At 36.9% G+C, this 26,545-nt stretch overlaps 1 protein-coding gene across 40 annotated transcripts in view; it reads right to left on the bottom strand.

Annotated features, from left to right (window-relative positions):
* The window catches only part of LOC121300760 (RNA binding protein fox-1 homolog 1), a 580,013-nt gene that overhangs the window by 53,428 nt on the left and 500,040 nt on the right, over positions 1-26,545 (bottom strand). For 38 of the 40 annotated variants that reach the window (XR_005947563.1, XR_005947564.1, XM_041229575.1 and 35 more), the window contains one exon: positions 3,847-4,089. Coding sequence is in view for 38 of the 40 variants with exons in the window: in XM_041229575.1 (XP_041085509.1) it covers positions 3,847-4,089 (243 nt within the window). In the remaining 2 variants the exon portion in view is untranslated. Of the gene's footprint in view, positions 1-3,846; positions 4,090-6,323; positions 6,504-26,545 lie in introns of those variants that run through there. The other 2 variants (XM_041229585.1, XM_041229590.1) reach the window with 2 other exon arrangements.

Below are 26,545 nucleotides of genomic sequence, written 5' to 3'. Positions count from 1 at the left end.
TAAGCTACTGTATTTGTTTGATCATTATCATTATATTGGTAATATCAAGATGGCAATAGCCCCACCCATCAATACATATTGGTTTAATGCGCACACTGGGGGCATCATACCGTAACTCCCTGGCCCACTCCATCATTTGAGCACTTGTGGGTCTATCAGTTTGACTCACGTCTGAGGAAAGGTGACCTCAAACTATTGTTTTTTGGCAGGACAGAGAGAGATTCTTTTAAACCCCAAGATAACCCCTAACATTCCAGTAAATGGGTATATCACCATATCCTGTAAGGAAGTACAGCTATCTATCTGTCTGTGATGTTTATAAGCTGTGGAAAATCAATTTTTTCTGTGGTCCCTGGACTGATAATACTGATAGTGTGTTTTCCATAAATGGCACTCTTATGAAAGACAAATGGAGCAGCGACTGGCTTTCAGCTCCAAAAGCTGCAAGGGCATCAGGTTTCCTGCTTTACCCAGAGGGATCCCAGCTGGCTATAGTGGGAGATTATGCATCCCCACTGTCACACATTTAATCCATCTACTGCTATCAGTGTTTGTAATGTGTTCCTATCGCTTGTCTCACATTTCTTTTTTTCTCTGCAAAGACTACAAAACTAGACTTTTTTTTTTCCTTTTATGGATTTATGAGAGTGTGGCCTCCACAGAATTGTAAAAAAAAAAAAAAAAAAAAAAAAAAAAAAAAAAAAAGAAATCACAACTGATGTCAAGATTATCTTTTAAAAAGAATGAATTTGAAAGTTTTAAAGAGTTTTAAATTGTCCTTGCTCTTCAGCATGTCATCGTAAAGTGAAACCTTTTATTTTAGGGTAAAGTACATTTGACTTCAAGGAACACCGTTAAACTGTTTGTTTGGTTTTTTGGCAATTATGTCTTTAGTTTTACGAAGAGCAATAAAGCAACGTGCTGGCCCAAATGTTGATGCTGGCTGCCAATGCGATTGTATGAACAAAACCCAGAAAAGCTTTCAAGGACTGGGCATCTATGTTCTGAAAAAGGTACTATGAACAGACTAATGGAATATAAAACATTTTATTCATAGAACAATAAATATATAGCAAGTTACCGAAATGTGGTTTTGAGAATACTCCATTAGTGCAAAGATAAACAACAAATAGCTAAAAGTTTAGTTAGGTTCATTTCATGTTTTATTTTATTTATTTATTTTAACTCATCAAATTTAACTCTGCAATGGGATCCTTATTGTATATCCATCCCAGTCGTACTAACTTTACATATAATACAGAAGACCACACTCCTCTACATATTCCCAGACACATCTTTCTGGTAACGAATGACAGAACTGGTTTTTGACTCACTATTTTACAGATTCTTTGCATTCAATCCTGATTTACTTTGTTGTCTCTGCTGTACACAATTCAACTTTTTTCATTTTATTTTTAATTTATTTATACAGGAATTTAACCCATTGAGACTTAGATCTCATTTTCAAAGGGGTCCTATCAACAAACATACAATAGAACAACACAATATCATGTGTGGTACTGTGTTAATCATTTTAGGAATCATAAGCAAAGGACAGTCACCCGATTGTGTATGGATCCTTAAATCAGGACCAAAACATTTAAATGAAGCCCTAAACAATTTACATAGATCATTTTTAAAATATTAAAAGAGAAAGACAAATCAAATCAAATTTACTCCTTATATCATGGTTATAAGAGTTAAAAGTTTTTGGAAGCCGATAGGCAAAGAACATTTTACCCAAACTGTGGTGAAGCATTGAGCTAAAAACACCCAAACGTGTTGTCACTGTTGTTTTTGTTCTTGTATTATTAACCTTCAGTACTGGCCAGCTGTCAAATGAAAGTGGCTTTCCCTGGATTGACCCGGCCTGCTCTCAGAGGTTAAGGGTCAGGACCCTTATTAGGAGGTGGGAGTGCTCAGCAAACAGAGCTGGCAAATTCAAAGGCTCCTGTTCAAAAAGGACATTGTACAGAACAGAACAAGATGGCTTAAATTCCATTCAATGGCGTCCTTAGTTTTGAAATGTATTGTAATCTGACGCCACGTGTCAACAAAGGCAGAGAAGTGAGTTTTTATAGCCCACTGGCGGTTCCCTTATTTAGCTTGAATAGAGGGTAGACTGTCTTTATTCCTTTCTGCTCCCTCGCTGCTTGGCAGTTTAGTCTGGGACATGTTTCAAACACTGTGTTTTAATGCTCTACTGCTGGCGACAGCAGTCTTCTCGCCAGCAGTTCCTAAAGAACCAAGCTGCAAACTCAGTTTCTAATGGTCCTTTATTGTGCTGACCCCTGTTTTAATTTTAACATCAAAGGATACTAAGCTCTTAACTTGCAAAAATGCTGGCAGATATATTGTACTGTGTCCAGAATATGTACTGAAAACTGTGCTTTAAAATGGCCGTCTCTAAATTGCTCACAGCTACACTAAACTGCGGAATGAAAATACGCGGACCATGATTCTAAGAGGCACTAAATGGGAAGTCAAAAGAAATTAAATCAGAAGTAGACTTCTAGTGCTGCTCAATACAAGAGAGCTTACCCTGCCTGACCCATGACCTCAGGGCAGCACCAAGCTCACATCAGTTTGCTCATAAGGGTCATTCATCATGATTAGTGTGCTCATGAATGAAGACGAATCATTCTATCTGGTATGAGGGGAGCGCAGGTTAGTTTCTGCCAAAACACCCAAACAGCATTTTTTTTTTATTTAAAAAGATTGATTTAGGGTTGTCAGAGAGGGCTATATTCCCAACACAGCAGTGTTTGGTCTATTATAAGGAACAATTTGCACCCAACAGTGCTGTACATTATAAAGCTGTAATTCCATCAAGTAGTTGTGGGGACATGATAACCACAAGAGTTCAGTTCAGATGTATGTTATTATATATAATGACGCTTTTGATTTGGCATAAATATGTTTTTTTATTCCTCATCTCACATTGCCAAAAACTAATCACTTAGAACTTAAATGCCAAGTTTAATTTGCTTGCTTTTTTTTTTTTTTTAGATTCCCAAATAATCTAGTCTCTAGTTTAGGAATGTTTATTGAAAGAAACATGACAGTTCCCTGAGCGTTATTACATTCCACTGCTCATACAAACTCTTGACCCCTCACTGCCCTTGTGAAAGGGGATACATACAGTTTGAGAGACTGTACAACCCCCATGTGGCCATGTACTTATGAATATATTACACTTTTTAGCTGATGCTGCAAACTGTTCTTACCAGTTTCAAACTAAAACCAACAAATGTAATGAATTTTGGTCCCAGCCCATATGATATAATGGTCCCCAATGCCCAGTAACCCATAATTCTATTGGCCAGATGTCTAACCACTAGAATCAGTAACCATACTCATTTACTCTGAAGAAATACAAATAAAATGTATAAAAAATAAAAATAAATTAAACACATTCTAACGCTATACAGTTGGTTTTGATAATGTTTGTTTTAATACACACATGCCTGTTTCATAATCTCTCTGACGGAGAGCCGTTTTTAAAGCAGGACGTTTGCTATTGAAGTGAATTTTTCTGTCTAATTTTGTCCAGGGCATCCTTGGCTTTCATTGACAACGATTGGTGGATCCTTCGTGTCCACAAAGTAGCAGATATGACTTCACTCATCTTAGGCAAGAGGGCAAATCTATGGTAACAGCAGTAAAACTCCACTATGTGAGTTTGAATATCAAGCAGGACCAGGTGACCTAAGGCCAAGTCAATCCAGAGAAAGGATTGAGCATGAACTAATTTATCCACCTCTGTTTCTACAGTGTGATTGTTATATAACATTCTTTACACTGTATATGTAAATGGAATTTTTAAAAAGCCTATAGGGTACTTACTGTGGCTGTGCCGGAGACGGTCTGTGCGTTTGTGTCAGGGCCGCTATGTTCGGTGTGCGTCTGGGTGGGAGGGTACATGTTTAGTGTGTGCTCAGGGACTGTAGTCTGGCCTGTGTAGTCTGGCGCGGGATGGGGGTGGGGTGCTGTGTACTCAGCAGGGATGCCATTCTGGGGGGGTGCGAACTGGGCTGAAGCGTAAGGCTGTGCCATCGTGTCAGGAGGTGCTGTGGCGTCCTGATTACCCTACAGAGAAAAACAAAACAAAAAACAAGAGAAGAGACAGATTTAGCACTAGTAGAAAGGAATACAAAAAACTATGTGTTTACCACAGGTACAAATGAGTAACTGAGAGACACATATCGGATAACATGGTATGGAGGTAGATATATTGACAGGTAAACATATCTACAGACATACAGAGAGATAAATCGAATTTCTGTATATAGGCACATCTTTCTTCACCCTGAGTGTAAGTGTTTCAAAATTTAAAGCTGAAATCCAAGACATTTTGTAATTATTTCAAATTGAATAATTCAGGGCAGGGCATGTTATTACAATCCACAGTTGTAAGACCACAAGTTTAATTGATTCAAATGGCAGTAAACTAGTAGAAACACATTTATGCCATTACGTTTTTTTGTGAAATGTACTGGGTTCTATTTCGCATAAAAAGATATTTTTTAAAAAGATCATTTCTTATTAAATTAGCAAAATCTGATGTTGTTTATTTATTTATAAAATGCTGTCCCATTCAACACTGATATGCAGTGTATTAGTATGGATTTAGAAACTCAGATGCGGTTAATGTTTATAGTACAGTGTAATGCTACAGTAGATTTAATTTAAAGCTCTGCTAATCTAAAGTAATGAAAACAAAACAAATTATATCCTTAATGAAATGCAATAACAACAAGATGACACATAAAAGTGCTGCTGAAGTTGCTGGTCTTATTCAGCGACATGGACTGCCATCAGAAAGGGAAGCTCACAAATCAAGCAGAACTCCAAGAAATCCTGAAAACCACAACAATCTGGCAAACCAGACTAAGAGGAAATTGCTAAGCAATATTGTAAGTATAGCTCTTATTTTCTTTCTTCTATTCTTTTCTTTTGTCTTGTTTTTCTGCATCTGCGCTCTACCGGGCAAATGAATGGCATGACAAGAACTTAGAAGTCAAAACACGTTATAAAATCCACTATTAAAAACAAGGGTTTTAAGATGAATTAAACACCATTTACGGCACACAGACTGTATGAGAAAGTGTTGTATATTGCTGGGGTAAACGGAGTCTTGTAAAGTTCCCTGCTGCTTTTCCTGAGTTCTTAAACAGATGTTATACAGAGCGTGCTGTTTCTCACTAACACCATCAACATTCATTAATATTCCTAAGCAAGCACAGTTTGTGATAATTAACAGTAATATTTAATTAAGAGTGCTAAACTCTTCAACACTTTGCACTGTATGTAAAGGTCTTTTTTTCCCCCTTTGTTTTGGGGGGGATTAGGACTAATTTATCAAAGTGTGAAGTCCCAATGACCTGACTCTGTAGGGTCTGTTCTTCTGAGGTCATTATGTTCCTTAAATTGGAAACTTTTATAAAATAGTTGTTGGTGAGGGGAGAACAAAGGATGGCAGACAGTCAGGCTTTGCTAAATGGTTTGGCCTGAAATCTAATCAAAACCACATTTTGAACTCCAAAATATGCTTTACGTGGCAGTTTATAAAATCCACTAGTTTATTGCTTTCAGCTTTAAGGCAAGCTGAAAAAAAAAAAAACTCAAGAAAACTCAGAGACGATGCAACACATTTGAGAGGCAAAACAATAAAAACACTAATGGCGGCCAGGTTCATAAAAGCTCCTTCACCACTTAAAGCCCTCAAGCAAGTCGTTTTCATCTCAGTAACAGGGCAACATTGTTTGAAGTACGCTTTTAAAGATTTCCCTGACAGGCAATAAAGGTACAAAACACAAAATGGCCCTAATTAAAAAGCTTGTCATTTAGTTAAGTTCTGATGCCAAGAAGAAAAAGATTATTCTTTAAAAACTGTGAGAATTTAAGATACGAAACAAACAACAAAAACAAATCCTATCTAACATTACAAGTCAACACTTTGGCATGTAAGATAAACCCTTGCAAAATGAATTAGCTGTTTGTTTGGTGAAACTATTTCCAATGTATTTCTATGCAATAAGGATGTAGCTACATTACAAACCTCCTTGTCAAAAACAGAAAAATCTGCAGAATGTTACAGCTGCAGCCGTGCCTGAACACCCCCCCCCCCCCCAAAAAAAAAAACAACACTAAGAATTACAGTAGAGAGAAAGCGCAAAAACCAGCTGCTAATAATTCAGCATGAAAGTTGTATAAGGGGCTCCCTCTTTCTCAGTGACTTACACAAGGCTTTCCTTCGCTACCTGGAAAACAAAATAAAAGAAAACATGCCTCGTAAGCAAAATAAGACGGAAAAATAATACCTGCTGCACCATCTTCCTCCCTTTTTCCTCCATAAACTTAGCAGCTGCTCTGGTTCCAGCCCCTGCAGCATCTGCCCAAAGCAAGCATCAATTATGGACGAGGGCGTGTGTTCAGTGTTGTGTGTAGAGCGAGTGTGAATAGTGAGGGGGGTGGGTGTTGAAGGAGGGGGAGCTAATGCAAACATTTACTGACCTCCCACTCTCTACCTCTTACCGCCCCAACCTAAACCAGATGGGTCTCTGTTTTCTCGCTTTTTTATTTTCTATTTCCCTCCCTTTCCTCAGTAGGCCTCGCCCCATTAATCACAGCAGGCCAGTCCCCTTTGTCTAGCTACCAGATACTACTGTATACTGAGCACCAGTGGCCCAGACATTTAGAACGATAGCAACTAACTTTGTAAAATACCTTTTTAAGAATTAAATATGCCTTCAAATAAAAAAAATTTAAAAAGTGCCAAAATATTTAGTTTGTTGTCGACTTTCACCCTGTGTGGAGTTTTCTCTGACTGGAGTTAGAAATAGTAAATACAAAAATATTGAGTCAATGAGAAGTCCTCACAAATATATGAATACAAACGTGTGTGTGTGTGTGTGTGTGTGTGTGTGTCTCCGTAACATACTTGCACATTAACTCACAGCAAGCCTGCCCTGCTTTTGTATTTATTTTTTTTTGCCTTCAATTTAGAAGCCAATTAAGTCAAAATATTTATGCAACCTGAGGGCTTAGCTTATTGACTTGACCAATTTGGTAGGCAACATATGTGTTGTTTTGGACACCGGTGGAGTTTTCCTGTGTCTAAATGCAATAAATGTTTTTTGAGGGAATCAATACAATTTTATCTGGGGTAGGTAAAAAAAGAAGGCTACTGCCATCACCCCTGTCTAGTGCTACAAAGAGTAAATGGTTTTGAATAGTAGGTCATGTACCCAACTGAACCTGAATCTCAACCTTTTGACACCTTAAGTAATAATCCATCACACGGACGGATACAATACATTCATGACACATTTTTTTAGACCACAAAATTGAAAAACATGGAAAAAGCCTAAATAAACTTGAAATGACAATGGTTTGCTGCAGATGGACTGGCTTCTCTTAACTTCCCCACAGATGCAAGGGTGAAATGTCACAGCCTTCCTGGCCAACAGCTGCACAAAATCATCAGGCTGGGACTTCTCTCAGCAGGGGTCTACCAGATGAACCAACAATAAACTGTATTTTAAGGGGCTTAAACCAGCATCTTTTTGCAGTGAAACTGGGCAGATGTATTAACATGTACCTCTATAGTTTGTTTACCTGTGGACCCCTTTTTTTCTAATCACATCATTGTCAATTCTAACAAGCTTTTGGTACTGGTTAAAGGTAAACCAAATCTTAAACTACCAGTGAGCACTTGTTTAGTTTATTTTCAGTTTATCAGCAGCTGGTCAAAGGGTCTGTGCAACCTTTAAAAAAAATAAAAATAAAATAAAACCCTTTTGAGATGTGAAGTGCTGCCCGGGAAGAACTTACAAACAAGGCTCACTTAATAAGCGAGCCCTGCTGATATGCTGCACAGCTCCTCCCCTTGTCTCCATCCCATTACCATATTAGCCTGCATTAGCAGGGTGTTCTCATCTGGTAATACAGATCACCTCTGCCTGCAGGTATTAGCGTGTGATGCAAATGAAGATATAAAGAGGGATCAGTTCATTAATCACAATCACACGGGGACACCATGCAAAGCAAGCGGATTAGCTTGTTGGCCTCACAATGGCCTCCCTCCTGCCGCAGCGTTTCTTTAACAAAACACAATTTTAAAATCTTGCTTACATGGCTTCTAGCAAAGTAGGGGCTGAACAGCTGTTTGCCGTACAATACAACCCCCAACCCCTCCCCTCCCCTTCCCTTCCCTTCTACCCACGAGCGTGCCTTTTCATTCAGGCAGCACAAGCTAAAGTTATATCACAATGCAAGTCGATCTACAGCTTTGTCTGCATTACCTTAATTAGCAAAATTGCCACCTAATAGTAATCTGCAAACTACAGGTATAGAACTCAGACATAATGCTTCAATTTGCAGCTTTGAGCAGTGCTTTCTACAATAACAATTACTTTGCTTGTTTATCCAAATGGCAGCTATGATCTTAGGTCAAGGGTATTAAATATAAAATGGCAGCAAACAGATCTGTTCTGTTAGTGGCTTGCTGGATATAAAGCTGTGCCAATGCAGTTTAATTAGAATTAAGTGCTGATCTGGATTACGCTGAACACTGTAACAGATACCAGTCCTGTAAAGTCAAGACTAATGCGAGAGAAAAATCTCATCGTAGGATCACACAACGATGCAGATATGTAATCATACATTTTTATATATAAAACTATTAAAACCACTTTCAAAAATCCAAGGAAAGCGCTGTGGACAAATATGACATATTTATCGTATTTGTAATTCAGTCTAGTCCCTTATTCTAGTCCTAGGCCCATCCCCAATTTGCATGAGAGGCATTGAAAAGAGGGGCAGGGGTTTAAACTGTTGTTGAGTCAAATCCATCTATGACAGCTGTTCCCACACACTGCAAAGATAACAGTTTGAGACCACAACTGCATGACACAAAAACAAGTTCATTAGGAGTGCAGGGCATCTGTAGATTAGAAGCCACTCTTTCAGTTCAAGTGGAACAAACCTGCTTTATATTCATGTTATACCGCACTGAAGATCTAAGAATACAGCTCTCTGTGTACGCCTTGCTAATTCTGATCTTGCAGTGTACTTTCTTTCCAACTGCCTCTTTATTACCCAAGTAAAACAGCCAGCCTCCTAAACTTCACAGCACCACTCATTACTGAAAGTGTCATAAAGCAAGGTCATTTGTAAGTAATCTTTTGGTCTAATTTCTAAACTGTGGGCTGAGGTTTAGTCCTAGGAGCGGGCCAATAAAATGAATACAAGCCCCCAATGCACTGCACTTGCCTGTAGCCACTGCCATTTTAATAAGGTGAGAGCAATTCGCCGGCCCCTGACTGACAGATCGGCAGCAGCACTGTCCCTGCCATATGGAGACGGCCTGGAAACTGTCATACTCACTGATTGGGTTTTATCATGTAGGATTCAGGCAGGCAGGCTGGAGTGGAATAAACAGAATGCTGTAGAGATCCTGAGACAAAGGTTGGTATAGACCAGTTTAGTGAACCAAAAACACATTTTACATTTAAAAAATAAATAAATAAATAATAATAATAATAATAATAATAATAATAATAATAATAATAATAATAATAATAATAATAATCCCAATCTGAGGGATTTAGCGGTTACAAACAGAGCAAAGACCATAAGTAGGATAGGTGCCTGTGTGCAATACGCTAAAATAAAGTGCTGATGACTTGTTTAATTAGCTTTTCTAACTCTAGTGCTTACATTTTCATAACAGGACCTTCAGAAAATGTTTATTGAGCTGACAAGAGGATTGCGACTGATGGTTGTTTTTTGTGTGGTGCTAATTAGTCATTATGAATTAGGACAACTAATTAGGAAATTGTCGAACTCACTTCTGTTTTTTTTTATATTATGTCTCTGTAGCTTTTATCAGTCAGGTTGAGTGATTGATGTAAAGTGACAAATCATGACAGCAGTTAGGTTTTTATTTTATTTTTTTTAACCACTCTGGTAATCTGTTGTACATCTATTTGTATCTCAGTTCTCAACGCCTACACTGAAATCTGGGAGGGCAGAAATGCTGTAAGAATTATTCTAAAAACAGATCACTGATGCTCTTTTATTAAAGAGTAACTTTGTACAGGTATTCTATATTACAGTTATCTTAACCGATGTATCCTTCTTCATGTTTAGATTCACTTTTTATATCACTTTCAGCCATCACATCCTGGTGACTTTAAAACTCAGCACCACTGTAATGTGTTAATAGAACATTTATCACATATCCTCTGCCTGCCCTTGAAAATGTACTCTAGCTGTACTGTCTGTAGTATGTCTTACGAACAGTAGAATGGTTTAATATATATTGCAGGTTTTTTTATAGGTCAGTGGCTTTTAAGTGGAATCATTTTCTGCTTTGAAGCCGACCCCCTAAATTCCTTCCAGCTCCCTTAAATAGTACCAGCTATATTTTATGGGCAGATCAATAGATAGCTGAGCAGCCCAGATAATACAATTCTTTGATCACAAACTGTGCACTATTTTTACTGCAAGTAAAAAAAATAAAAAAATAGAAAAGGAGTCCTGGAATTGTAAGCAGATGTTGTGGAATCTATGGCCATGTCATGACAATTGTTATGAAGTGTGTTTCGGAAAAAAGCACAACCAGGCATATTGATTGCAGGAGCAACCAAACATGTAAACTAGGAGCAGAACAAACCCAATACAGATGCACCTTCATTTGTCGCAGAGCGGAGAGAGACACACTCACATCTCTGTTGGCTTCTTTAAAATAAATAAATAAATAAATGGACGTATTGTAGTCTGTGAACATCAGGGATTTTGTTACACACAGAATAAGAAATATTACTTTTGTGTACTGTCTGCCATGTAGATTTCATCCTTCTTCCATTACTGCCAGTAATTGGTCCTACACTTTGTTAGTAATCTAATATAAATTCGCATAAGTTTACCCGTGCAGTTTTAAATAACTGAACTCTAAATGCTGGTTACCACTAGCAACTGAGAGGCCTATAATATGCATGGTTAAAGCTTCTTGCCAGACTAAGAGAGGGAATATGCTCCTTGAAGTAGTCTAATCCTTAAGAATTAAGGGGGCCTTTCGTATGGGCAGTGTTTCAGTTTTGATAGGATTGTTTTTGCTGCTGTATGTTACATGAACAGGTACCAAAGTGGCGCTACTAAAAACTAGTATCCTTGGCATGAAATTGCTGGCAGAGGCAGGTTAACTGTGATCAGGAAACCATCCAAGCTTTCACCAAACTGCTCTCATTGTAACTGCGGAAACACATCTTGACTTGTGGGCCAGCTTGGAAAATAAATATTTTTTTGTGAAACCTAGCACAACAAAAAACAAACAATCAGTTAGAAACACGTCACAGTTCAGATATGGTGCATCACAGTAAATCACAGTTTAACTATGGCATTGTCATGGTACACCTTCATAACGCAGGTCCTGCAATATAAAAATACCTCTGTTTACAACTGTAAACTGAGCACGATTAATTTTCATAAGGGGACAATAAATGCAGCTTCATGCATGATCCTATCTCTAACCTCTTTTCCGCTTTCACCCCCAACTCCAGCTGTTTTTATCAGACCCCTTTACTGTTAGATGAAGGATTGGGCATTACCCTTTTTTGCCCATCCTTCTTTCCATTTATTTTAAATGACATGTCTGACAGATATTTGTTGTCCAGATCATGATTTGTTAATATTTTCTTAAAAAAAATAAGGTCTACTGTTCAGCCAAAATTAATTAATTGTTTTGAGTACTGACATCAACAACTCACTACTGTATCCAAATTGGTCTTTCAACAGAGCTATTTACTATACCACATAACAGACATCTTTGCATCCATCTGTATGACTAACTGTAAGGACATGATGCCTTAGGTCTGCCACTGTCATGTTTGAAGAAAAAGTGCATTTGATTGATAGATTGATTCCTACTTACAATTTCTTTCCTACACTTCCTTGTGTCTTTGTTGGACTTATCCCCAAACGGGCATGTGCTGATTGTGGGCTTATGGTTTAAATCCCATTGGATATGCTCAATGGCAACTCTGCGAAAACGAGAAGCGTGAAATGGGTCTAAAATGAAATGTATGTTATATATAACCCTGGGGGTTTGCTTGGAGGTTATCAGGGATTTCAGCTATCTGGTCCAGCATCACTCCCTAGATGATTTCTCTAAACTGCTGTAAACCGCCAAGCCCATTTTAAGCGGTCCTCAGGGGTTCTGGGGCAGATCATTTCCCAAGTTATAAAGTAGTATTGTGAGAACTGTCCCTGGCTCCATGACTCTCTGTTGTAGACCCAGCTTAGTATATCAGTTCCTCTTGTATTCCCTTGTTCAAGTTTTGCCTATGGGTGAAACAGGGAAATTGAAAAGGACCCCAAAACAATAAGGGGATGTGGAACCAGCCGTCCTAATAAGGATTCCTATAAACTTCCTATAGATTTTGATAAACTTCAAGGCTGGAAGCATGTATTGTATTTTTTTTTCCTGTACATTTATACTGTGCAATGTAAATGCACATGGATTTCAAAAGGAATAAAAAATAATAATAATTATGATACGAAAACATAAAAGTTGCATACTATATTGACCGTAACAACATTAACAGTTACAGGATAAACAAACCTAAACAAAAAACTACAGGACAAAAACAAACTGAAATACAGTGCTACGGTATTTCACTCCAGAGCAATCACACTAGGTTAATTACAATACGGTTTTCTTTTTACTTTGGCAGCATGAAAAATAATGCTTTGGCTTATTTTTGGTTTGTTTACTTGCATAAAGTACCAGAACAGAACTGGATTTGGCAATGACGTGCCCTTTCAATTGAACAGTAAAACTCTTTGGATCTGTTAACCCTGGCTCAGTTGTTAATGCTGGATCCCTTTAGGAGTCTCCATTGCCTTCATGAATGTCTCAGCGCCTTTAACTAAACTAGGCGATTACATCAGCCAAGACATCGCCTATGGTATAGGAAGGGCCAGCAAATTCTGCCTGGGGCTCTTTCATGGTTAAATTCACCCAGGCTTACACAGCATACTTACATATAATTAGAATACAAGCCTGGTTCCTGGTATGATTTATTTTTATGTATTATACTTAAAAGAGAACCAATTTTATCATAAAATAGCAGCAAATGCATTATTAACCATATTACATCTTTATGACTAATTGCTGTAATAATATTTAACAGATATATGGGCTGCCATTAAACCCACATTAGATATATATCCTAATTCATATAAATGCTTCAGACTGCGAAGTTGAGAAAACTGCTTTAAGGGATACACTGCTAAAAGTTTGATGTGTCTGCCAGGATGATGTACCTTCAAAACAGAGCAGACACCAAAAGAGACACCTCTGAAATATTGGCCTCTAACATGCTCTGGCATCGAACCTGCCACAGAGAAGCATGCAAGCAGCAGACAAACTGGGATACTGGCATCTCATAAATATTTGGGATGCACAGAGTGCTCGGCTGTTTCCAGTTCTGCTTAGGCTGTAGTGTAATAGGATGTCTTTGCTTTCAGCTCTTCAGCAAAGTGCTCAGTGTTTACCCTGCAGTTGATCCGAGCACATCAGCAAAGTGATACATCAATAAACCATACGCACTGAAATGACTGCACTCGCACACTCTGTCTGTGCTGTTTTTTTTTCTCTAATTGTCAAAGTGCTCTCAGTCTCAGCCAGTGGATTTTGAGCAAATGTTAAAAGTGAGGCATGCCAGCTCTTAAGCCTATCTAAATAGAAGCCAAGCATGCTTTGACGAAGTCATTGCACATGCATTTAATAATAAACATCCTACAAATCAACTTCCTGATCAATAAAGCTGTCTGTATGGCATCAGCATTTCTAAAAAGGAAATCTGAGAGAGCATAGGACATATGTCATAGAGATGTGCTGGTTTTTAAAGTAGATATTACTTATTTGTCTGCCTATGTAAGCCTTTTGTTATATGTTACAGAACCAGTATATGTCCATGTTATGATGTTAACCCAAGCATCACTAAGTGCTCTACTGTTTCCATGGCAACTTAATTCCATTAACCAATCACAGCTATGATAAAGATCTTCATGACATCAGTTTTAAAGTCTCAGAGTCAATAAAAATGGTTTGTGTAACCCGTAAGTGGGCAAGTTTAATCTAATGTAGATCCAAGTAGCATTATTACAGGTGGATAATTATTTAGACTCCCTTTGATTGAACTTGCAACATTCTACAGTCTACACTTTCTATAGTGCCTGCTTGCTACCAAGCATGCAAGCAAATTATCCACTGTAGCTTGGGCAGTAAAACAGAAATGATTAAATGCCATTATCATCATGGACCTCTAAGGTACAGTAACAACTTACTCTCATATGTAAAACACAGCTAATAAAAACAAAGGGTCGCTACATCTTTAGAGCAAGTTAAATTCTTTTTACAATATGAACTTATAACATTACAAAGTAAGGTTTTCCCCAAGCCTGACAACATGACATTTCATCCTTGGTGTTATTTATATACATATTTACTGCTGCCTCCTGCTTGCAGCTCAACTCAGATCAGTGGCAGGCACATACACACGCTATCAGAAATAAAGTACACTTCTCCCTGTTTCATTACGGCCTGACATTTCAGTACAAATATATCTGCCGACTACTCCTCAGCTTTTCCAATTGCTTTCTGACCACTGCTGAATTACATTGCGTTCAGTAATAGAATACAGTGCTCTTCTTTTCCCCTCTGCTGTACCACAGGCTGCTTTTATTCTTACCCATCGCTGCTGGCACATGTAACAATTACAGAGCAGCTTCTTTCACTTAAATGAACCCCCCGCAAACCCCCACAGTTATATCAGATTAGGGAATTGGGAAATTAGTAAAACGGCCAGCCGGTGGTCTCAGCTGAGTTCTAGGAAATGAGTATTCAGCATATCCTGCATAATACAATGCTGTATTATTGGGGAAGGTAATATAGTAATGTTAAATTAACTGTCAAGAGCAGATTTCCAATGAGCTAAACCCAATACAAACCAGTACTTCTATCTTCAAAGGTGCCCCTGTTATTCAGTCATTATACACTATGTACACTGTAGCTGTCCTGGAATGTTCATAGAGCATATTTTGTTAGTTTTTTTTTTTTTTTTTTCTATAGAAAGGCAGTAATACACTATATAAAAACATTTTATTCACCCACACAGAGGAAGGGCTTTAGTTAAAGTTAATATCTTTTAGCCAATTCTCAACATAACTGTTACAGACATTGATAGGTGGCAGATGGACAGACCTTCTATAAAAGTTACCCATGTTGTGTTAAAAGATGGATTGAGTTTAAAAGTGGTTTAATAGTATGCAATGTAGATGGGGAGGGGGCTTGTGTTAAATCACAATGCTATACAACATCCCCGACCTTACACAGTGTCATGAATTGGGAGAACAAGAAAAATAAGGCATTCAAAACTTTTATCACTGGGGCTGGGGGATCCACTAAGCAGGGGTCCGGAAACATAAAAGGATTACAATTTACAGTTTGGCGCAAAGCCGATCTTTAGCACAGCACACATTGCAGAGGAGCATAAAGCGACCCTTGCACCTGGCCAAGCTGAAAACCTACAAGCTTCTTCAGGAAGAGCTTAGCCTCTGGACATAATGTAGCCAAAGAGCAACTATTTTATTCAGCGCCACCAGTAGGTGCTGGATCTGAGGGATGAAGCATTACAAAAATAGGATGGGGGGGGGTTTGTCTACAGAAATGTAGAGGGACATAATTTTAGGAACCATAATGTAGGATTATACAGACAAAATATTTGTCTAAGAATTGTCACATTGGGATATCAGTGAAGTCACCTCATTGTGGAGTGTTGGAGAAGAAACACATCCCTGATTAATTAGGCTAGCAATAAGTATTCTGAGAAAACCCAAATTAAAAAACATAGCAATACCATATGCATAGCAGTACTGATTTTAATTCCATAAACAAACATCAATGAAGATGAATAATGCTTCCTGCATAGCATGGATTTTAACTACAAAGTTAATTGTGTGTGCTACTGCAACAATCACATTCAAGTCTTTTAGCTCCTTTTTGAAAAAAAAAAAACAACAACAAAAAAAAAAAAAACACTTTATAGCTGTTACCTGTCAATTCAACTGGTGCATGCTCTCGATTTAAATTGCTGTCAAACACATGGCAAAGCAAATGCATCCAGAGTTCATAACCACAGGAGTGAAACAGAAAACACTTTAGTGAGCTTCGGATTAGCCAACCTGGGAATAACAAGCTCCTTGAACGCTTCATGTAGAAACAAGACTCTCAGTCTGTAAAGATCAACGATGACCACAAAGAGTTGATGTGTGATGTTCTTTCTTTTTTTCTTTGTTCTTCCCCTTGTTCTCACACTGAAATCATTTGGATCACTTGATACAGTAGCAATGAGTCAGAATTCCATTACATGCTATTACACAGCATCGCTTCGAGTAGTAGTAAAAGTTGACAAAACTTTGCACTCACCCTGCCCCCCCCCCCCCCCATCTCTGTTTTTCTCAACCACTGGCTTTCTAATGAAAACCAGCACAAATCCCACCAAAAATTTTGAAGAGTTCTTGCCTCATCTGTTTAGGCCTGAAGCTAGTTGCAGGGACAACTCATTAGGGACAGGCTCATTAAAACCAGCCCTGGAGCGAAAGCAGTTTGAGAGGGAGAGCGCTCCATTTTTTCCCTCATTTTTTAATACACGCTCACCTTGCCATTTTGGTGCATCACACTTCCCCGACATAAAACTGTAATGATTTTGTACAGTGAGCAAGGTTTATTTTTCAAGCCAACTTTGTCAATACACAAGCCCTAAAAAGACAGCTCCATGCTTCTGCCAAAGCTGATATTATTCTCTTCATTTACATTCCTGGTGCCAGTGCTGAATTAAAGATAATGCTCAAAACCGCAGCCTCAGGATACTTAAATCAATTTTGTTTTGGATGTTAGCTTGGTTATTTTTAATGGTTTGTTTAGAATAAACACATCAATTTTTTTCTTCTTCAGCAAACCAAAGACCAAATAGTCATGAAAGTTGAAAGACTTAAAGAAAACGCAAGAACTGATACAATCGTAAAGCTCATAGCTGACAGGCCATACTTTTTTTCCCCTTTTTTTTAAATACTCTAATTGAAACATAAATGGTTTTTGGTAGAGAAAAGAAAATGAATTAGTCCAAACTCCCTCCATTATAGCATTATAAGACTGTGACAATGCTATACCTTGCCTTTCAACTATAATAAATCCTTCTGATATCCTTTCTTAATTTTACACCTTGTAATGCTATGCAAAATGTCTGGTTCAAGGTCAATAAAGTGTTGCATGAGTATGGGGATTCATTTTTTAATTACAACTTGAAATGATTAGAAATCCAGTTTTTTTTTCATCCATAAATGCAATTACAGTTCTTCACGTCCTTTGTATCTTTAAGAACGCATTACGTCTATAACCTCCAGCCCCCTAAGCATAGTCTGTAAAAGTCACACCATAGCCAAAAGCTCTATTCTTTTACAGAACTACGTAACGTGCTTGCCCACACATAGATTACATCACACACTTCGCAGCACTGAGACCCGAAACACAAAGAGCAACACTAAAAAAATAGTCTCTGAACAGCAGTATTCAAACCAGACCCCTGTAGCTAGTTTAAAGACTACGAGGTAGAGGAATCTTACGTGGGCAGAAAAAACAAGATTAAGACAGTAAGGTACTGTACAGTACAGTATATACCAGCACAATGGAACCCATCTACAAAGACTACACATGGCCAGGACCTTCTAGCTGCTGGCAGAAGTAGATGCTTTAGAGTGGAATGTATGCAAGTACTGGGATTGTGATTAATTCCATTTTGGAAAATATTTTAAGAAGACTTCAGCTCTGGGGTTTAGCATGGATAAGTGTTGCTGCCTTGATCACAAATCTAATTGTAATTACTAACTAGGTACTATGGTATGTAACTGCATTGGTAGTAATGGAGTACAGCATATCGATATTTGATATATTCCTGAGAATTACTTAAAGGATCTAATTCAGAGCAGGTCTGAATCAGTTTCATACACAATATAGATTAAAGATTTCATTCAGATTAAAGATTAAAGATTTCATTCAGCTGCAATGCCCCCCTCAACACCCTACTATAAATAACAAAACAAAGCAGGTGCTTCTTCCTGGGTCCACTCATGCAAAGCTTGGGTTTGTATTTGATATCAAGAGGCTGAGTGGGAATTCACACAAGCGGAGATCCCTGGGACTCTGACAGGGTATCACACAGTTCGACGAGCTGCTCGACGCTGTTTAAAGTCTAATCTAGGCCATGGCCCATCAAAGCTGCACCTATTGAATTATTGACAGTCTCTCGCTGTGGTGCGAGGGGATTTTTTCTGCCTGTGCTCAATAAAGATGAAATGGAAACCCTCTCACAAGCTTACTTTAGCATGTTAAAATAGGTTTAATCGGTTGGCTTGAAAATTCAGCAACAGAATTCATTAGATTGATCAAATTCTCTGTGTCGGAACCAAAGTAATATTCAGCAAGCCTTGGCCTTTTGAAGATTCTAAAATGATTTTATAATTTCTAAGCGAATGCTGATAACTATGGCAGCTTTAAAAACTTAACATGCATTATATTCTTAAATGCAACAACAACGGGGAAACTCCATCACACTTAATGTCCAATAAAATGGCTAAATAGTTCAATGTAACTGCTTAGACGAATCAGTCAATATATATATATATATATATATATATATATATATATATATATATATATATATATATATATATATATATATAATATATATAAACACAGTAAGCAGATCTAAACTTTTCTCCCTCTTTTGTTATTATCACTCTGCTTTATTCAAATTTATACCTGCCAAGATGTACTTGTATATTAATAGCTGATGTCAGGCTTGAAACCTGCAGCGAATCTCATGGAAGGACTATAATTTTAAATACAATAAGGCTCCCTGTCAACTGTCACACTGACATGCACAAATGTATTCTATAAAGACAATTAAAGTAGATCCTAAGCGCTTTACAGAGAGCACACTTTTTTAAAGTATGTAACAGGCTGCTTGTGGCTTTTAAGTAATTTGTCTAATACGGTGCTCTTTTCTTTTCATCTTCGTCACTTGAAATGCACGGAGTCCTACCAAGGCAAAAAAACACTGGCTTTATGCCACGTCTATATTTGAGAGGGACCGTCTTAGTTGCTTCAAGCATTATAAGTAAATTGAAGTGGCTTTTTGGAGCTGAAAGTAGCAGCAGTAATCTCTCTTTTTTTAAATAACAAAAGTCATTCTTGTGTTACAGATAGTTGCCGTCTTTTCTTTTCTCAAAACAATGAATCTCAATTAGGATTTGCTCCCATATTTGAACTCATATTTTTGTGTTACATTGCAAAGAGCCACAACATAGAATAGTACATACTGCCCCTCCAAAATATTGTATTATTGCCAGTGTATAGCAAATTTAAAAGTCCAATCCAGATTGTACACTTCTAAACAGCACTTGCTTGCACAGATATCCCACCTATGCTTGTCACTGTTTGAGCTCATACAATCTAGCAAATAGGGTGTGGGGCCACCATGGGTAGTTAGGAAAACACTGATGTGAAATGGGACAATTCCTAAACTATAATCACCCCTTGATCCTTCAAAATGGCCCATAGCGTCATCGCTTTTGTAACTACAGTATGAGATTGCTATCAAAGTCTATCAGATCTGCATGACAGCCCACTCTGAATTAACCTGCCTGGGAGATGTAATCTATTATTTCGTACTATAGATAAGGGCTCAGTGTCTGGTAGAAAGATTGCTAAGGCGATCCAATTATTCCAAATTAATTTCTATATTCCCAAAGTATCCTTCAGCAATGAGGCAAGTGAAAACTAAAGAGTTATTACAGGGCTGCAATCAGTGAATGGATCGAACAGCGACTCCTTAAATGTATTCCCATTGTGACTCAGGCTACAGCACAGGTAGATTTACTGCTGGGAAAGATCGTCAGCACTTTTAGAGAGAACATGCTTTCAACGTGCATAAATCACTCATTATTTTCTATCGTTGTCTTTATTTAAAAAAAGCAAAAACAAAAAAAACATAAATCAAAGCCTAGAAAAATAAATGAAAGTGAGCATTTCACTGTCCCTGTCTTAATAACTCACAGGACAGTATTCATCAAAGCACCAGGTTTAAATTCACATAAACTCTTTTAACACTGCTGAGATGCTGTTTTATCTTGTAATACAATAGGAATTGTAGTGGAGACACATGCAGGAGTCATCGCTAGACTGATTTTCCTTGTGAATTCACAGAACTACTGCACATCAGAAATGTATTATTTCGACTGTGGTATTAATAGTGCTTTCAACAGGTATCCTGATTATTAACATTGTTTCACAGAGTCCTCAATACATCTCAAGCCAGTTCTTCACCATAGAGAAATATGTATTGAGATCATGCAGCCAGAACATTTAATTTAGAGAACAACGTGTTTAGGTCACCGCTGGGTTATATTAAAATTAATGTAAACAAAAAAAAAAAATAGAGAGGATGATTCCACAGGTTCTCAGCAGGGATGCCTCTGAAATCACACCTTCCCTACTGACAAAAATGACATCACCATGCAGCAACCCATTAATGTGGCTCAATGACCTAAGACTCAATCAGCAGTTATGACTCCAGAACCACTCAAAGCTACTTTAAAAGTAATGTCTTGCTATGTGATTGTAAACACCTGCAGTGTCTCATTAAAAACCCTATAACCTAAACATCAGCGGAGCTAAATATTGCCACCTTTTATCCTTTAAAATGATCTTTCTGCTGATTTATTGATCACCTTAATATAATATAATTAATATCACTACACACAATAATAATAATAAAGGCACATAAAACATCAGGCATCTATATTTTTGGGATGGTGATATTAACATTAAATGTAGTTTAGAGTCTTACAATTAGATTATTTTGCTGCAATAGATAACATTTTTAAATTCTCATTTCAAAGTGACTAAGAGTGGAGGAAAAAAAAAAGCTTCAGTCTCATATGGATCCATCACCCGTTAGCGCGCTTGTAATAAGAGTAATCTGAGAGTAAAGAGTAATTTTCACCTGCAAATTACAAAAAACACTAATTAGACTCTGCTAAAAAATCATTGATTCAGCCATATAGAGAATTAGACACACATACAGCATACAACAAAAATGAAATCCCTAATCCTATTGGTTTTCTGCTTGTGAGAAATACCTCAGTATCTTGTACTGTACCTGCTGCAGTATGTGCAGTGTGAAAAGAGACTACTTATATTTCTCAGATTTTATTTTATAGTGCAAACTGCTGACTTGTCTTTGGGATCTTTTTATTTGCTAGCAGTCGGCCACATATGGTAGGAGGTGTTGCTTTAATAGAATAACCGTCTGGCCCCACTAACCCCCTGTCTAACATGCCATTACAGAAGATGTAAAAAGCTGCAGGCAACACCCCCCTAATCAACCTGCTGCTAGCTGCTTCTATAGGCAAATTGCTAGTAAGGATTAAGTGGGGAGACTATCACAGGATCAGTGTCAGGCAGCAGAAAGGCTCAATTTGTGAGCAATCAGGAAGCTGTAATCACATTCTAGAGAGCTTCAGTGCCTACTGGATATGGAATCGGTACACCACACATGGTACACAGTATTTCTTTATTTATTTATCTATTTTAAAAGGCTGCAGATCCTGTTCAGTGCACTGGAAGTAAAATCATAAAATATTTACATTTAATGGAATGTGGTTGCATGTGCCCTGGTAACAGTTTGCAAATGAAAACAGTTATTTGCAGCTAATATGACATCCATGTAAGCAACTGAATATGAATTATGCAACGTTTTACTGATGCAGCCATAAGGATAACTGGTAGGGTGTACTGTTTTAACCTGTATACTTCAAATGCATCCATTTTAATAAAATATTAGCACTGCTCTTCAGGGAGTATTTGTTGTAATCTGGTTGTGGATCATCTTTGGCGAACAGGACAACAAAAATGAATGAGGGACGTACGCGGTGCATTCTTTGTTATTCAGGATCCTCAAATATTTATATTATGCTGTCCAGTCAAAGACAAAGCTGATCATATATACCTGTCTCATATGGTATTAAATAATGTTGTAATATTTAACTGCTTACCACTAGCTGTCTACCGCAAACAAACTTTTTTTTTCTTGCAAGCAGCTTTACACATCTTTTCATGTACTGCACACACAGAGCTACTTAAAAGGGAAATAAACTAAGCTCAGGGATAAGCCTGCATTAAACAAGCTTTATTTCACCTTGGCCTTCCATACGGTTTCTCGAGTATTAATACATCACAAAAAGCAATGCTATTCCTACTATTAACATGTGAATCAACCAGGGTTTTTTAGGTGCTTGTGAACCTGGTGCTTCTGAAACACGAGCGAAGAGGGCACATAATGTACTGAACAGCAATGGTTTGTCATTTGTGCCAAACTGTAGTAGACTAATTTCCACTGGGTGTAAGCTGAAACCACTAAACTGATTTCATTCTATCCTGAGTTGGATTTGAACCCAGGACTCTAGAGGGGAAACGCCATGAAAGGCAAGTAAATAAAACCACTGTGCCAACTGGCACCTATCATCCTTTTATTTTTATTTTTTATTTTTTTTAAACTGAGCATCAAAAACTCTAATACAATAATACAATAATTGAGCAGTAATAACTAACTTGAACATTATTAAAAACCAACAAAAAAAACCAAACAATTTACATTTATATTCTTTTAACAACTCATCTCTAACCCAATTCTCTGGCAAAGTGAGATGCAAAAATTCTTCCTGTCAAGAAGTGTTGGAAACAAAATGATACAAAGGTTTTTTGATAGCTTTACAAATTTCCACCACCTACATTTTGAGCAAATAAGCCAAAGCGGCTTATAGCTAAGGCAGACAAACTGCTTAGGTCTGCAGTGTCTCGCATTTTGCTGTTCTTTCTGCAACATTTGTATGCATGTTTCAACTCCTTCTTTAAATGCGTCACACAAAACGCTCAATCAGTGTCAAAAGGCTATGTTCTGATTCACGGATTATTTCTCATGTGCAGAAACAAACAAACAAATAAAACGTTAAAAACAAACAAAAAAAAAAAACAAACAAAAACAACCAGAGAAAGGTCTGGCTTTTACAAAAAACATGTACATTTATATTCACCTTGAAAAACAGTTGTATATGTATGTGCATAATACATTTCTCTATTTGTGTACATCACAAATAGACATGAACATTTTAGTCCTTACTGCATATCTCCCATTTCAACTTTTGGATTTACAATTTATAATAACATGATTTGCATTAATTTCACGCTTTTTAAATAAGCCATTCAATGCTCTGCATCAATGCCAATGCAAAGTTGGCATGGCCTTCTTTTTTTCATCTAATCAAACAGCTACCTTATCTAACATTTTTTACCTTGTGTTTTAATCTACCTACAGATAGGAAAACAGGCTTCCATGATACCTAGAAATGTGAACTGACATTTTCTCCCTCACTTTTCATATTTTACGATGATAGGCGTTATTTTGTAAAATAACTTCCCCAGCATAAAAAAAAAGAAACAGAAGACATATTCAAACAATTCTGTTTTCAATTTAATTAATTCAAAATGCATTAACATTTATTGGCACTAAAAGTAAACAATGCATTTATAAAACAATATGAAAAAATAAATGACGAACAGAACCAAACAGTGTAAGCTAAAAGCACTGATGACTAATAGTAACAGATATGATATTTCAAGAAAATGGATACAAGCAATATAAGCGTTGCTAATTCTAAGTTTAAATATTATTGTGTCTTCAAAAACAGTCAATAAAGATTAGGACATTTGTTCTTTAATTTTTCTTATTTTGTACTCAATGGAGGGCACTGTCTTTAATTGGTAGCTATAAGGCACTGGTTGCAATTTAAAAGAATGAGTTTGGAAAGTAATAATTAATTGACACAAGTCATATGGATGAGTTGTCTATTTGGCATCACACTGATAAATTATTATTTATTCTTATGGGTCCAGATGCATTTGTAGCACTTATTCATATATTATATAGTATGTGTGAGAAAGACCCTTTGCATATATATATATATGTGTGTGCGCACTGGACACTTATGTCAGATGCATATTTGTATCCCTTTGAATAACTTGCTGTGCTTTTGGATTTTGCTCCCTTTATTTGAAGAAATGCTCCCTCTTCCCATTGTTTAATCTATGCATATCTGCTTTTGCTTCTATGAAATTAAACAATTATTTGAAAATTACTAATAATTACTATGAACTAAGAAATGACTGTAAATTACTTTCCACTGACTTGAAATTAATAGGTTTTTTTTTGTTACGTCCTGTATATCAAGCAAATAAATGAACATGCAATATTAAATTACTTAAACTCCTCTACAAATTGTCGAAACCTTTCCAATTACTGCATGCAATGAACATTTATATTTGATTACTTCTTAATCTGACTGATTCTTTGAAGTTGTCTTTTTTTTTTTTATAAGTAAGACATCTTACTTTCTGATTCTACTAAGGTTCCCCTCCAGTTGCAAGCATACCTCCATCAGAGATTAATTTTAAATTAAGGATGACAATGTACTTGGCCACTACAAAGGCCTTATTATCCTCACACTCTTGGGGAAAGTCTTCATTTGACCCTATATTTCTAAAACATATTTCATTTATAATGAACAAGCCTCATTGGACAATGACATGTGAGCATTTCCACCAGACATGCTTCCTCTAATAACCTGCTAGCACAGTAAAGTTAAATATTAATAACACAGAATTATTTCCTGTAACTATTATATTTCAGGAATTAATTTAAATCGTACTCAGTGATTGGACAATGTTAAAAATGAATAAAGTAATTGAAAAAAATAATAATAGTCTTACTAGTTTTAATGACATCTTTTTCAAGCGCTGGAAATTAGATTTGGTTTGCAAAAGGTACACCCTGTGTATTGCCAACTAAAGACCTCTTTCAGGAACAACCGCAATTTGATTCTGCAAAACCCCCAACATGTTTATTTTGACTTTAATGCATTTTAGATTTATTTGACAGGAACACACATGTTCTGAAAGCAGACCTCATACACTAGCAAATATCTTTAACATTTTTTATTTTTTATTTGGCTGACATCTGCTGAAAAACAGAATCCTGTAGCTTATGAGAGCTGCAGCCGTGTGGGAAAAGCACATCACATGAAATCGCACATTAACTTTAACAGATTATTTGTATCTAAATAATATTTACAGCTCCATTTAAAATTTCTTCAGGTTCTGACAATTTCCATTCCCTTAGGTTGCGCACCAAGAAATGAATAAATATCAAATGTGTTCTTCAACACATTCCTACTGACTGTGCAGAGGCAAGCACCCTACACTGGAAGGTGCCAGAATTAGACTACAACTGAACATTTTACTGTTGACAATGAAGCATTAATTTAATATTGTTTTACCAGCCATTTGGGGCTGTAAGGATTCACCAATAAAGTATGTAGAATGAAAAGGTTCAACAGCTCCTATGAGTATTCATATGCAAAGCAAGATATGAAAAAGGACAAGTTAGTCAAAAAGAAAGATTTGGATCCGATAAAGATCTTGAACGTTTTTGAGAAAGGATTAACAGGAATAAAACATTATCTATTAGTATTTATATATGTTTTTAAATAAATGCATAGTACAGTCCAGCTTTACTCTAAATATGTTTAACTCTTATGTGCCATACATTAAAATATGGTGCTGTATATTAGAACACAATAGTCTGAAAATCAGTGCTCGTAATAGTTTATACAGTAACACCTAATGGTGAATTGATCAGTTCTCAGCAAGCACACATTTTCCTTAATTACTTGCCTATTAACAACAAAACAAAAACCAAAAAACATGGAGCCATTAATAATGTTTTGAAAATATATGCGAGAAGCAATCTTTGCCTTTCAAGCCCCAACCCCCACACCGCTCCTCCTGGAAGGCACTTCCTTTCAACTAAGTGGACATGTGACCCGGTCAACGAATCAGAATCCAGAGGCACCAGAAGGAAACTTGATGGAGGAAGTTCACAACATCGTTTGAAAAAACGAAGAGAGCAACGTACATACAGTCGCTAAGCAACAGAGCAAGACTTTTTTTTTTTTTTTTTAATGGCACCAATGTAAATATTATTATAATGAATACCGTAAGAGAGAATCAACAATATTGAAACATAATGAGCTATTGGCTTGAAAGAGATGGAGACAAAAAATTCACAGCTTGTGCAATTACCTATCATTAACTCTCATTTTCTAGCAATTTACACCCTCTCCATGCAATCAAGGGCTTTACAGGCCAATTTCCATTATCTTGAATGAAAGAAACCTAGCATTTAACTGCAAAGCAACTATCTCCAGTTCGAAAGGATTAGCACACATTGAAACACATACACACTTAACCATACAACATACCTCCTGCTTTATAGGTCCAAATTATCATTGTTAACTGGAG

Source organism: Polyodon spathula, chromosome 26 (genome assembly GCF_017654505.1).
Source record: "Polyodon spathula isolate WHYD16114869_AA chromosome 26, ASM1765450v1, whole genome shotgun sequence".
NCBI lineage: Eukaryota > Metazoa > Chordata > Actinopteri > Acipenseriformes > Polyodontidae > Polyodon > Polyodon spathula.
The sequence above is the reverse complement of the archived record's forward strand: the minus strand, read 5'-3'. Positions and strand labels throughout refer to the sequence as shown.